Consider the following 15,163-nt stretch of genomic DNA (forward strand, 5'->3'; position numbering starts at 1 on the left):
ACCCACCTTCCAGTTCAGCCTCCATAAACCGAAGCTTACTTGACACGGCTCCCTGTTTTCCCACCGTTCACTCACCATTAGGTTCTGTTCTCAATAATTCTACAAGCTACAATTCTCACCACTTAAGCACACTTGGGATAGTGAGCTATCAGATCATACTGTTTGACCAAAATTATTCATTCATGAATTTTCAACTATATATTCAGAATAAACATGTAGATAGATTAATTGTTCATGTTCTTATAATATCTCGCTAGAATAGTTTTCTTGAAAGCAAGAGTGCTAAAATGAAATATAGAAACGTGATATCCAAACAATATCGAATAGATGTTAGACCAACATCGGTAAGTATAAATTTATTATTGATAGATTGGGGTTAAATAAACGGATAACATTTTATTTTCATTGATCTTATTAATACTTCGAGACATGCATTGTATTGGTGGTAAATCGGCAAAAGTTATGTCCAAAACCAATCCAAATGTGCCTTCACCCCCCAAAGGTCTCTCATTACTCATTCGCCATGATGCTTTTGCTGTTGTTGTTGGCAAATCTTCTCCATACTCTTCTTCTATACCTTTTATAAGTCAGTCGGCGTCGTTGTCGAATCCGAGAGTGAGTATTCTAGTGAATGGAGTGCATGCATGCTACCGTGCTGAAGAACCAACTACTTTAAAAAGCCTGTCACGGCCAGATTTAGCTTTCAGTAGCATAGAAACGCCGCGATCGTTCACAACATTGTGCTTGGGCAATATCGCATCGGTGAGGGTGGTACTCGGTAAATAGGGGTGTAAAAGCTCATGATTTTTTTTCATTCGTTTCGGTAACCTGTTGCATTTGAACGTTATTTTTCGTGTGTTGGAAGTGACGATTGCTGATTCGTTCAAGCGTGAAATTTGCTTCGGTGGTTTTGTTCCGTGGCACAACAAAACGATCATTAATTCAAGGTGCCGTGTAACAGTTATTGATATTGGTGTCATTGAGAAATAGAGATTTGGGCTTTCGGATTCAATCAGTACTAGAAAAGGTAAATTTAACAGACAACTCTTGTGGGTATCCTTCGGGACTGGCATGTTAAGATAACAGTTATTGAAAGATGTGAAAAGATGTGATTCGTTTCCTTTCATTTTCGGATCAAGGACAATTTAGTTCAGAGCAGAACCATGTAGAACGACACTGTGTGCGGATTTACCAGATACAGGAAACTTGTTTTGACCCTCAGTCAAGTCCATAAAGTGAATGTTCTTCGCGTATTTCGATGTTAACTTAGAACGGAAATGAAACTAAAACTGGTTTAAGCTCGTTTCAAAAAGCAAATGATATAGTTTGATGTGCAAGAGTGAAATATAAATGACCATGGAAATCTATGTAATGTATATCATGTTGCAGTACAAAGTAGTGTTTGAATGATTTAAATGGAAACCTATAAGTGAAAGAGTGTTATACATTAAATTTTAATCGATTTTTAGACGAGCATCAGAAACTGTTACATCATGAAAGTTTTATCCCTAATTTAGTATTTTATAACTAGCTCAATTACTGTCATTCTGATATTTATTTACTTAAAATTTTCGAAACGCGTAGATGAATAACTACGGAATATGGGAATAGAAGTGTTTATTTTTAGGAATCGCTCATTGAAAATTGAGTTCTACTATCATTCAAACTTTATCAGTATCATGTATCTAATTTGAAAAAAACCTTCATGATGTAGCGGTGAGCTTCCGCGTAGTAGTTTGTTATTACTACCACTGAAAAACGGAACCTCTGCCGAACGCTAGACGAAGTCAGATATTGTCACTAAATTAACTTATGCGCCCCGTACAATCAGAGTACAGTAATTGAGTTACGCTGGCTTTGTTACCTTCAAGATGGCAAATTTTGTTCCGTTCGTGTCTCGTGTTGTCTATTCACAGCCACTCTCGTTATTTCTTATCGTTTAGAAGGGAAATTTAGCATAGAAGTGAAAAGCATCTATACATCAAAATGATTCTGGTTGGTAATATTTTGTACAAGTGTTTTATTTCGTGGTTTAAAGTCTTTTAAGTTTTTTCATGTGGTACGTATACTCTGTATACAAAAGAGTTTAGTGTGTTTACAACTTGTGTGATCACGGGGGAAACATAATAAATAAAGCATAACTTCTGACCGAGCTCTTGCTGTGGTTTTTGATAAACGTGATTGAGCAGATAAACGAAATGCGTTTGAAGCAGCCTGATTCTTGAGATTTTAATGTTTGTTCCCGAATTAAATTTGGAAGCAAATTTTTTTTGTTGAATCACAAATCGACTTTCATTGTAGTATTACATTCCCATTTATTACATAAACTCTAAAACTAATCATATTTTAGCATTGTAGGCACTTTGACCGACTGGGTAAACTAAAAAAATCTCAAATGTCAAATATGGGCGGTTATACATTATGGAATCGAATATTCCGAAGTTTGAGTGTGGGAGTGTTTGGTGTTTCTCTCATTAATACGTTCGTATTTTTGTACTCATCCATTTTTCTGAAGCTAGCAAAACAAAAACAATGATTCTAACTTGACTGATAACAATTTCAATAACTGGTATTCATATATATTTTATCTATTTGAGTGACCGATAACTGAACAATCAAAATCTGTAATCAGACTGTAGTGGGACTGACTAATATCTCAAATAAGTACCAGGAAGTTCAAAAAATTGTAAAAAACCAGAGATTAGGTAATTTAATTTCGCATGTCAACAATTGATTTGACTAGAGCGAACAGTTTTTGAGTAATCATCAACATTTGAAAGTTCACACAAAACTTGATCTGTACTTTCGAGCGGCCACTCGAACGACTTCTATCCGATGAATTCACTCAACTCTACCAAAAGTCAAATGCTTTTTCAAATCTTTGGCACAATTTATTTATTTCATTACATATTCAATCTGAATCGACTACAAACATCCCAGTTTTCAAGTATTCCATAATTGGATTTGATTGAAAAATTATTTTTTGTTTCCGTGTCACTGTTGGTGCAGAATACACACTTCTTCTCTCATATTATAGTTTGCGATGAAAAACACAATCTGTATGTATGTATGTATGTATGAATGTATGTATGTATGTATGTATGAATGAATGTATGTATGTATGTATGTATGTATGTATGTATGTATGTATGTATGTATGTATGTATGTATGTATGTATGAATGTATGTATGTATGTATGTATGTATGTATGTATGTATGTATGTATGTATGTATGTATGTATGTATGTATGTATATGTGAAGCCACCATCAGTTCAAGGCATTACCGGTGTATACGGGTAGACTTACAGTAGATCCGAGTTTGATTATCAGATAGCTTTCATATAACTGTTGTTAAGAAGGCCAAAATGGGTTCTGAGGACCCGGCGCCTTCCAGCAAGAAGCAAGCCATATAATAAAGAATTTCGCTATGCCAACTTAAACCCGCCTGATGGTTTGTGTGAGAAACACAAAACTTCCCCCACGTGACCCAGGTTGGCAATCTACTCCATCATCCAGTCATTCACTTGTAATATACCCTGATGCACTCCCTGCCCCTCCCCTTTGTCCATATAATTGAGCATAATACAATATTATATAATATAATATAATATAATATAATATAATATAATATAATATAATATAATATAATATAATATAATATAATATAATATAATATAATATAATATAATATAATATAATACAATATAATACAACATAATATAATATAATTTAACATAATGTTATATAATACAATATATTCTATAATATATAATATTTGAAATAATATCCTATGATACAATATATAACAGTGGATGTAAATGTGTGTAAATTATGCTCTTCTTTCGTCGCAGTACTGCAGGAAAAATATTTTTTTAATAATAATAATAATAATACAAATAATAATAATAATAATAATAATAATAATAATAATAATAATAATAATAATAATAATAATAATAATAATAATAATAATAATAATAATAATAATAATAATAATAATAATAATAATAATAATAATAATAATAATAATAATAATAATAATAATAATAATAATAATAATAATAATAATAATAATAATAATAATAATAATAATAATAATAATAATAATGATAATAATAATAATAACAACAATATATAATACAATGTAATATAATTCAATTCAATATATCAGGTGTACAACTTTGCTTCCGCCGTTTTTTTCCAAAAATTAATAGCTTTATTGCAAAAAGATGCTTACAGATGTTTTATTCAAAGTGTTGTTTGTCGCTAGCGACAACTTTCTCCCATCTTTCCGGCAATTTTCGGATCCCGGATCGAAAAAAGGAGTACTCTTTTGAGGCTATCCATGAAGCAATCCATTTTTCCAACTCTTCGAATCGGCGCATCAGTTGCGTTCGGTAGCGATCTCCTGTGATGGTTTCACCCCTCTTCCACCACCATGTTTGTCTTCGACATCGAAATCACCATTTTTAAAACGTTGAAACCACTCCCGACACGTTCTTTTACTCAGAGCAGTATCACCGTAAGTTTCTGAGAGCATCTGATGCGCTTCAGCTGCAATTTTTTTCGAATTTAACAGAAAAGTAAAACTTCCCCCAAATGGCGAGAATTTGGTACATAAACAGATATTTTCGAGCGTGAATAATACGAAAACAAGAACAACTGTCAATGAAACGGCGATGACAATTAGTTAGGCACTGTACACACTCACTTTAAAGGCATTATCATCTATATATTTTGACCAGCCTCAGCCGGTACAGCCACCTATCGGAAAACGGCGGTATCAAAGTTGTACACCTGATATAACAAATAATGCAACAAACAACAGAACCACATGTTGCAATATACTATGATAAATATTGCACTTTAGGATGGGCTTCAACCTACAAGCCATTTCGCACCCTCTCATTCTGCTACTAACGCAGAAGGCGATAGAACCCAGTCGACGTCTATTGACCAAATCGATTGACTAATAAAACTTAGTTATCTCACCGTTTGACGACCTTTGCGATGAAAAACACTGACGATAAACCGTTCGAGTGGCCAAACGAATTGAATAAATACAGTCTGAAAACATTCTGACAATGCTTTCGCACTATCAGTAGAAGATACACATAACTCGAGCAACAAAAGAAAACGATTCAAGCCGTTTGTACTCCGATTATCGCAGTCTCGACTAATAATCGCAAAATAAAAAACAAACGATACTTCGTTTGGCAAAATTGTCGAAGTTCAGTTTTAGAAAGAGCACAGACATACAGACACATCACTAAACATGTTTGCACTAGCAAACATTAGAATATAATTTTTCTAATGTGTAATAACTGCACTAACTGTATCGCTATCGCTTATTGGCAATAAAACGTTGTGGTTGGCCAAACATCGTTGCCAAAGAAATACTGTTTTTCTGGATTTTCGCATGTTAAGGCATGTTAAGTATACTCTTATTATTCGCACTTTAAAATATTTGTACACCAATAAAAATATTTTGAGAATTTACATCTATTTTCATGCACATATTTGGAACAGACAATTGAATGGAAAGTTACTTTACAATTTTTCATTTTTCAATGTACTATCAAAGCAAAACTAAGCGTTATTTGAAACATACAATCTTGTTTATTGATAAATCAATGTATTATAATTCAATTTTACATCAATAATGATTTTAAATCAGATTCTTGATTCAACTGATTTCTTGTTCATAGTACTATTGATTTACATGTCGTGTAAATTTAATTATTTTTTTCTTTGTAGCTTCTTGGCTGAAATTTGTGTTTTTTTTCCTAAACTGTAATTTATTTCTTTAAATAAAAGAATTGATACTCAATACAATTCACAACATAGTTGTGTATACACACACCGATCGAATCAGCAAACTACTGGTTGGAACAGCTGATGTAGATGTTAGTTAGAATTTGCATAATTTTTAATTGTTATAAGCGTTTCAGTTGATTCAAAAAAAAGGTCAATACACTCAACTCAAATTCAGCACTGTTCTGAATAAATTATTATGCACTATTGGGAAAATTACCTTTCCGATTGTGGAGGAACTCTTGATACAAAAGAACATAAACTTACAAATAAAATAAATAAATAAATATTTATGCAAACAAATTTCGTGATTTTCAAACATGGAGTAGTAAACAAAATCACATCTTGTTCAAAGATGTTTTTTTTTGTTTTTTGACATTATTTTTCGTTCTGAGCTTTTTCCTACTGTTTTGTTATGAAACAATTAACAGATAATTTTGGTTGAAACAGCCAAAACAAGAAACAATACTTACAATATCGCAATTTTCATATCGATGTGTTCTCCGTGTGATTACGGTAGCTTCTTCACTTTTGCTTTGAATAGAGATGGAAAAGTATGTTTTAATTCAGACAATTGCGAATTAGATAAAATTATTGAAGATGTTATTTATGCTTGTATATTTATTTCTTATTTTCCCTTCATGTTATTATTACGCATTCGAATTAGCCTGTCAGACCTTTGTAATCTGAATAATGAAAGCGAAATTTATATATTAAGTAAATGAAGGTAATAGAGAAATGAATTTCTGGACATGTTCAAGAACTAATTAATCGAATATATATACGTTGTAAATCTCTTTTTATATCAAATAAATCGTTACATTACCAAAATAAATTTAATCATTAATTTTCAGTGTCATTCTGGAACATTTAGTTAATTTCCAGTTACATGTAACGCACAATATAATAAAGCTTTGATTATACAACCCTATAGCTACAATGGCTTCATATGAGGTTCATACCAAGCATTGTATCGCTAGGACAAACACTCATTGTTAGTGATGAATAGTGCCTTATAGAAAGTAGAAACACCTTTATCATTTGAGAACATTTTCAAACATTTTATGTTAGGAACTCTTTAAAAACAATTACATTCGCCGAAATGCCAGTCCCAACGGAAAAACGAGTAAAGTATTTACTAAACAGCACTAAAAGAACTAATATCATAGATGTTTTGTTTGTCTAATTTTCACGCTAACCTTGTAAGTTTTCTAACAAAAATTGTAATGGGCACTAATCGGTTTGAGGCTCCTCCTGTCGTAAGTAAATTGTAATTTCTTTCGTTTTACGTTCAATGTACTCGGATTTCAATCATTTCATCCTATACTAATGAGTTTTTTTGTGATTTTATATTTCCGATAGACTGAAATGCAGGCACCTCAGTTCAAGGAGTTCGCCAAGGAAATGGTGGACTACATTGCCGACTATCTGGAGAACATCAGAGACAGGTGAGATTTCAATTCTTCTAAGCCGCTCTTCTTTGTTACTTTACGAACGTCACACACGTGACGGGTTGAACCGGTCGTTATTTTCGAGCCATGGGGGAATACCAGATACAAAAGACATAACAAATTAGCTATTTTATGCGTACACAACCGTGACTGGATTGAAAAAATCCCGCTTGACGCTGACAAATGCATGGATACGAGTATTTGTTCGCATCCATATTCGGTTGTTTATGCATGATCAAGATAGTATTGTAGCTACAAGCGTTCCATCATTGTTAAACCATTTGCTTTACATTTTATGTTAACAACATTTATTGAAGTGTTAGATACTGTAGAACACATATGTCGTTTTCGCTTGATGCCGAGCCTATCCTAGTTTCCATCCTAACTTCTGTCCAATTTGTTTATTTCAAAGCCAGTTTCTGATCTAGGTTCAACGCCATTGAGCTGAAAATCGGGACAGTTTCGAGTCGGAACTCTTGAATTTTTTTTAAATCGATGTTTATAGTTATTGAACCGAAAATCGCCTTCAGTATCAACCGAAATACGACTAGAATAATCGCATGTTAACGAGCTGGGCGCCCACTCGATTACTAATTTAGTATAGCCTTTCCCATTTACCCTCCAATAGATCAATATGCATAGACCATGTTATTCGAGAAATGTTGACCACGAAACATTTCTCAAATAACAAATGCATTCAGAATCAGCTGTCATTATTATTATTCAATCGCATCTCAACTGCAGCAGCCTACTGTGAACTTGACCTACAGACAGTAGACTTTAAAGTGTTTCACCTTAGAACGAATGTATAGTTACCGGTAACAACACGCTATAATCGTGTACCGTCTAGCCTACGATTGCATTCGCTTGTAGATTACTTATTATGCACCTGTGCTGTCTGCTCAAGGTTCAATCGAAGTGAAACCGCAGGTAACGATGGCCGGAACATAAACGAGGAAACGGCAAACCCCCACAATGACCAAAAAATCTGAGCCAATGCAGGAAAGAAAATCCATTCACAAATGAAACCCTGATTTAATGAAAATTAATAAAACGACAGGGTTTTTGTTTCGTTGTTTTGCTTTAAATGTTTCGTAGTATACCTGCTGGTCGTACACATACACGCGGTGCTGATTGTAAATCGTGATTAAAGTAGAAACTGCTTAGCAACAGTTGTGAGACAATTCGTTCAGTTTCTGTTCGACAGGGCAGTGGAACTTTGTTTCCTTGAAGGAGTCGTGAGTAGCTTGATTTGCAAATATCACACCTGCAATAGACGAGCCATGGTAAGCATTTGCAAGTCTAACTTTATTTTGTTCTATTCGAATAATCTTGAACGTGATTCTTCGAGATACAACCTAATTACAGGTATCGGTCGCCATTGTAGAATCAATATTTGTCCACTTTCTGATACTGCTTCAGTTATAGAGTCAAATACGCAAGCTTTTGTTCGCCATCAAAAATTATTGCTTGAATGAATTGTTATCTGTTGAAAAATTATTTTCTGACAGATGTTAAGGAGAAACTCAGAATATTCAAACCTATACATAAAATCTACTTTCTGCATCGTATTGAGTTATTTCCGACCTTAAGACCTTAAAAATCGTAAAAAGTACGTTTGTTTCAGCACTCGAAATATGAAAGATAGATTTTAGATTAGATACAAAAAAACCTTTTTTAATCCACCTAGTGGTGTAATGATGCCTTTCTCACATTACTTATGTTTTCAAAAACAACACTAGAAGATTCTGTTCAACTAGATGAATTCAGCAATAAATTTTATAAAAATGTGCACCTCCTCGTTTCGCCATCGCTTGTGAAAAAATACTCCTAAAATTGAAAAATTTTACTAATCGCACTATAATACCTGAACCGGATGTCGGATCTAGATCAACTTTTCAGAGACTTTTTAAAGAGTTTCAAGATCTTTCATTTGCATCTTAGTTTGTAAAAATCGGCTAAAAAATTTCCGAGAAAATTGAATACGCATTTTCTCATAGATTTGTACATATTACCTTGTAATTTCGGAACCGGAATTCGGATAAAAATAAAATTCAATAGCGATCTCTTGGACCATAAGACCTTTCGTTTGAATCCAAGTTTTTTTCTGTTTCGATTATAAAGGTTTTAACCTTGAGGGCATTCTACTCTTTGGGCCTGAAAAACCTTCTCACCCTTCTGCGGGGTTGGAAATCGAACCCAGGTGGGCTGCGTGAGTGAGTGACAATTTTTTTCATATTTTTGGTGCCTTACATCCTGTAATTCCGGAACCGGAAGCCGGATGGGGAAGAAATTGAATAGCGATTTATGTGATCTGTAAGACCTTTCATTTGAATAAGAGTTTGTGATAATCGGTCCTAGCCATCGAGTGACATTATTTGTGACTTACACTAACACACACACACACACACACACACACACACACACACACACACACACACACACACACACACACACACACACACACACACACACACACACACACACACACACACACACACACACACACACACACACACACACACACACACACACACACACACACACACACACACACACACACACACACACACACACACACACACACACACACACACACACACACACACACACACACACACACACACACACACACACACACACACACACACACACACACACACACACACACACACACACACACACACACACACACACACACACACACACACACACACAAAGAATGATAATCTATAAGAAAGAAAATTATGAAACAACGAAGAGAAATCAGATTTAGAGCACTGAAATAATTTGCTAACTTATAGTTGAAAAGAGAAACTTGGAAATACGTATATGTCGGAATGGGCATGTCGATGCCTTTCTTGTAGCTTACCTGGGTCCAGTTTCTAACCCAGCACATAGGGTACTCAGCAGAGAAAACTCCTGCTATGAGCGAGGAATGATAATCGATTTAAGTTTTATGATGACTGTTCAATGTAATAGGTGATTTTTTTGAGGTTAGGATTTTCATGCATTAGTATTTGCTCAGATTTTTTGAGGTTATGATTTTCATGCATTATTATTTGCTCAGTATGCTCTGACATTTCATCATGAATAGACTTACTAACGAGCAACGCTTGCAAATCAGTGAATGGGCCCTAGAAAAGTTGGCAGAAAATCCGCTTTTTTATCGACAAATTTTGTTCAGCGATGAGGCTCATTTCTGGTTGAATGGCTACGTAAATAAGCAAAATTGCCGCATTTGGAGTGAAGAGCAACCAGAAGCCGTTCAAGAACTGCCCATGCATCCCGAAAAATGCACTGTTTGGTGTGGTTTGTACGCTGGTGGAATCATTGGACCGTATTTTTTCAAAGATGCTGTTGGACGCAACGTTACAGTGAATGGCGATCGCTATCGTTCGATGCTAACAAACTTTTTGTTGCCAAAAATGGAAGAACTGAACTTGGTTGACATGTGGTTTCAACAAGATGGCGCTACATGCCACACAGCTCGCGATTCTATGGCCATTTTGAGGGAAAACTTCGGAGAACAATTCATCTCAAGAAATGGACCGGTAAGTTGGCCACCAAGATCATGCGATTTGACGCCTTTAGACTATTTTTTGTGGGGCTACGTCAAGTCTAAAGTCTACAGAAATAAGCCAGTAACTATTCCAGCTTTGGAAGACAACATTTCCGAAGAAATTCGGGCTATTCCGGCCGAAATGCTCGAAAAAGTTGCCCAAAATTGGACTTTCCGAATGGACCACCTAAGACGCAGCCGCGGTCAACATTTAAATGAAATTATCTTCAAAAAGTAAATGTCATGTACCAATCTAACGTTTAAAATAAAGAACCGATGAGATTTTGCAAATTTTATGCGTTTTATTGTTTAAAAAAGTTCTCAAGCTCTTAAAAAATCACCCTGTATAATTATTGTATCATTGAATGGTTGAATCCTCACATAACATTCCATTTATTTACATCGCTGAGGAGTTCGTTTTTCCTTGTAAGCTACTATGCGTGCTGAAACATCAAGCGCAAGAACTTTGAAAATGCATTAATAACATTCGATCAATATAATTCAGTCAAACAGCGTCGTATTACTATCATTGCTATTTAAAATTTAATCCGGTATCCATTTTGAAAGGAAATACTTTCAAAACGAACGTTAGTCTTTTTCTTCTACATTTCAACCCTACATGTTTGATTGAAACTTCACTTAAAAACTTTGAACTTTGGTACTTTATATAATAAGACATTGTCAAACCCGAAAGACGGTTAAAATATTGTGTAAATTATCTCTCGTCATAGTCGATATGTGCGTATTTCAAATGCCTATATTGACAAGGAAAGCAGTTTGAACAGTAATAGTGTCATTAAGCTTAGTCATCACGTTAACTTACACAAACGTTTCCTCACTCTATGTATCAACCCAACGTTTTATTTTACATTGATCACTGAGATAAATTACTTCGGACAATGAAACGCATATTCTCGTAAACCGTCTATTTTTGGAATGTAAAATCTATATGCAATCTGATAGAAAAAACTTCGTAGCTTACACGTTGAACAAAATCGTAGCAACAAACAAATTCTGAGTAATGACATGGGTTCTATTCATCAATTTTTTAAAAACTAACGTTTTTTGAAGCAATCAAGCCGCAGCTTACAACAACCAAATTCTTGTTTAAATCTACGATATCTTGGTTGACATTAACAGATTGCGTGTTGAAACTACTTTACATTGATTTGCAACAATTATTTTTTGGTTTGACAAATAGACAACTCGTTTTGGGGCTTTAAACAATCGAGAATTTTTATTATATCTGTTTGTTTATACCCGACATTGAAAGAATCGAGATTTTTCTGTGTGTATCACACACAGAATTGATGTTAAAAAATACATATTTTTCTTTTGAACTGATGCTTAAAATTTTCCCGAAAAATTATTATTACAAAGAAACAACTGCCCACATAAAGCGGGATAGTCATGTCATCATCATGTTCACACATAAAATTTTATCTACATCGAAAATTAATTAGGAAATTATTGAAGGGTATTGACGTATGGATCCATTTATTGTTTCGTTGTCCTTCAATGGAAATTTCATGAATCCGTACAATACCAAGAGGATTCATAGACCATCATACATAAGTGTTTCGTAATCAAGCACGTACTTTTAACTAATCGTATTTGTCAACTTGATGTCTGCCTTTTTCAGACGTGTTCTCCCAGAGGTTCAACCGGGCTACCTGCGCCCGTTGATTCCAACGGAGGCTCCTCAGCAGCCGGAGAAATGGCAAGACGTGATGGCCGATATCGAGCGGGTCATTATGCCCGGAGTAACCCATTGGCATAGCCCCAAGTTCCATGCATACTTCCCAACGGCCAATTCCTATCCAGCCATTGTGGCAGACATGCTAAGCGGTGCTATTGCCTGTATTGGCTTTACGTGGGTAAGTTTCATGTTTGCATCAGCTGTTGCCTAAACTAATTACTGTATATTTGTTCTAGATTGCCAGTCCAGCGTGCACGGAACTGGAAGTTGAAATGCTCAATTGGCTGGGTAAGATGTTGGGATTACCGGAAGAGTTCTTGGCTAGCTCTGGAGGTCAAGCTGGAGGTGTGATTCAAGGAACGGCAAGTGAAGCTACTCTCGTTGCTCTTCTCGGTGCCAAGGCCAAAACCATGAGGCGGGTGCAGGAGGAACATCCAGAGTGGGAAGAGTCCTACATTATTTCTCGGCTGGTGGGATACACCTCAAGTAAGCATGAATCAAAATACAAAAATAAATATTATTCCTAATTCTATATAATTCTCCATAGACCAATCGCACTCTTCGGTAGAGCGAGCGGGATTACTCGGAGGTGTGAAACTACGTTCCTTGAAAGCCGACTCCAATCTTCAACTACGTGGCGAGACACTGGAGGAAGCAATCAAACAAGATTTGGCCGACGGTTTAATTCCGTTTTATGCGGTTTGCACATTGGGTACTACCAACACATGTGCTTTTGACCGTCTGGATGAACTAGGCCCGGTTGCCAACAAGCACAATGTTTGGTTACACGTCGACGCTGCTTATGCCGGATCAGCATTCGTTTGTCCAGAGTATCGTCACCTTATGAAGGGAATCGAGACAGCGGATTCATTTAACTTTAATCCTCATAAGTGGATGCTGGTGAATTTTGACTGCAGTGCTATGTGGCTGAAGGAACCGTATTGGATTGTCAACGCTTTCAACGTAGATCCTTTGTATCTGAAGCACGACATGCAAGGATCGGCACCCGACTACCGTCACTGGCAGATTCCACTAGGTCGCCGTTTCCGTGCATTAAAGTTATGGTTTGTTATTCGTCTGTATGGAGTCGAGAACATACAAGCTCATATTCGTCGTCATTGTGCTTTCGCTAAACAATTCGAATCACTCTGTTTGTCGGATGACCGTTTCGAAATATTTAGTACCGTTCAAATGGGTTTGGTTTGCTTTAGGCTTAAAGGAACCAACGAATCAAATGAAGCTCTGCTTAAGCTAATTAACGGTCGTGGCAAAATACACATGGTTCCTTCGAAGGTCAACGATACGTATTTCTTGCGTATGGCGGTTTGCTCAAGATTCACAGAAGCTGCCGATATTGAATTGTCTTGGAAAGAAGTTGCTGCTGCAGCCAACGAACTGATGAAAAAGTAAACTAGTACGAAAAGGTGTTCCTGATAGTGTGCAATGTTAACATCTCTCTCAAAGAAAATATGAATTTGAAAACTTGTTTTAGGTGGTTTAGAATGGTATACTCATGTGAATAATGTTGATGTCTATATAAATCGCAATACAAGAGGCCGGACCAAACGATGTAGAGTAAAACCAGTCCATTGATGTACATAAAAATGCACTTTTTAAACATCGTATTCTCATTGTTATATTTAAGATGTCCCTTGATGTTGAGTAAGTGTTGAATGTGAAAATAAAATATTTATAACAATCAAAATTAGCATTTCTATCTTTTCAAATATCAATATTGACGATTCGAACAATGAATGAGATAGCGTTCGATTGACCATATTTCAAAAAATTCTACAGATAATGAATATGAGTTAAGCATATAATTATTTATGTTTATGTAGCAAACGGCTCGATTTCTAATTAGTTTAGGAAGTATTATATATTAACAGGAACAACATCAGGTTGGAAAACATGACTCGAGAATAATTTTCTACAGGGTGGTTTTATCGTTTTATGGATTGAAGCTTTCGAGCTTCCGTGGAAATGTGCCCAAGCTTGTATTGTGTGCGATAAAATGTTGAATGCAATCCATACCATGCAATAACGGTAGCGTACGATATCATAACGTGCCAGATGAATCGGTTTACCGATTCACATCGATTCAAATATGCTGTGACTGTCAGTTCATATAATCTTCTCTATTGTTTAAAACGACAACCGGAGAGATATCTAAACTTTATTTAAGATATGTCTTACGGGAAGAATTGTGAAGCATATTTTATATATTTGAGCATAGAACGACGTTTAGGGTCTTTGCATATGCGTACATTCAATTTGTATCGTTCATTTTTCCCGTGCAAAAAGACATGTATAATCTGTTTTTATCTACCTAGTTGTATAATGATACTTTTCTACGATGTAGACAAAATAGTATCGTATCGTGCAAAAGTTCTTATCACACAGGTTTCAACTGCAAGCAGCATTGTATGACTATTTTCAATACATTTATGTTCCCTCACAGACAGAGTTGTTGAGTGGGTGCAACAATTTCGCGAAAAAGCTCAGGGTAAACATTAATGTGGAGTGGGGTCATACTGATGTTACATATAAGAAAATTAAACAAACAAATTTCACAAACTCTTTCAGTCGTATTTAATGATGAAATAAACTAGGTTCATTGGATCAGCCAGTAGAC

The 15,163-nt window shown here is 35.3% G+C and overlaps 1 protein-coding gene across 4 annotated transcripts; it reads left to right on the forward strand.

The window, feature by feature from the left end:
- Window positions 1–629: 629 nt before the first annotated feature.
- On the forward strand, window positions 630–14,233 carry LOC131430924 (aromatic-L-amino-acid decarboxylase-like). 4 transcript variants are annotated; one of them, XM_058596207.1, is made up of 6 exons: window positions 630–1,027; window positions 6,986–7,075; window positions 7,179–7,264; window positions 12,472–12,706; window positions 12,765–13,014; window positions 13,076–14,233. In XM_058596207.1, the coding sequence occupies exons 2-6, from the start codon at window positions 6,986–6,988 to the stop codon at window positions 13,936–13,938; spliced, it is 1,524 nt and encodes a 507-aa protein (XP_058452190.1). In that variant the 5' UTR covers window positions 630–1,027; the 3' UTR covers window positions 13,939–14,233. The 4 variants fall into 4 exon arrangements, with proteins under 4 accessions (XP_058452190.1, XP_058452191.1, XP_058452194.1 ...); XM_058596208.1 differs by having other exon boundaries at window positions 7,024–7,075; XM_058596211.1 differs by lacking the exon at window positions 6,986–7,075.
- Window positions 14,234–15,163: the final 930 nt, after the last annotated feature.

This window comes from Malaya genurostris, chromosome 2 (genome assembly GCF_030247185.1).
Source record: "Malaya genurostris strain Urasoe2022 chromosome 2, Malgen_1.1, whole genome shotgun sequence".
Lineage (NCBI taxonomy): Eukaryota > Metazoa > Arthropoda > Insecta > Diptera > Culicidae > Malaya > Malaya genurostris.

Bases quoted from the DNA above. Each gene is read 5' to 3' on its own strand.
- LOC131430924 (XM_058596207.1), top strand. From the start codon at position 6,986: ATGTTTTGTTTGTCTAATTTTCACGCTAACCTTGTAAGTTTTCTAACA. The intron at 7,076-7,178 runs GTAAGTAAATTG...TATTTCCGATAG, and splicing joins GGTTTGAGGCTCCTCCTGTC to ACTGAAATGCAGGCACCTCA. The intron at 13,015-13,075 runs GTAAGCATGAAT...AATTCTCCATAG, and splicing joins GCTGGTGGGATACACCTCAA to ACCAATCGCACTCTTCGGTA.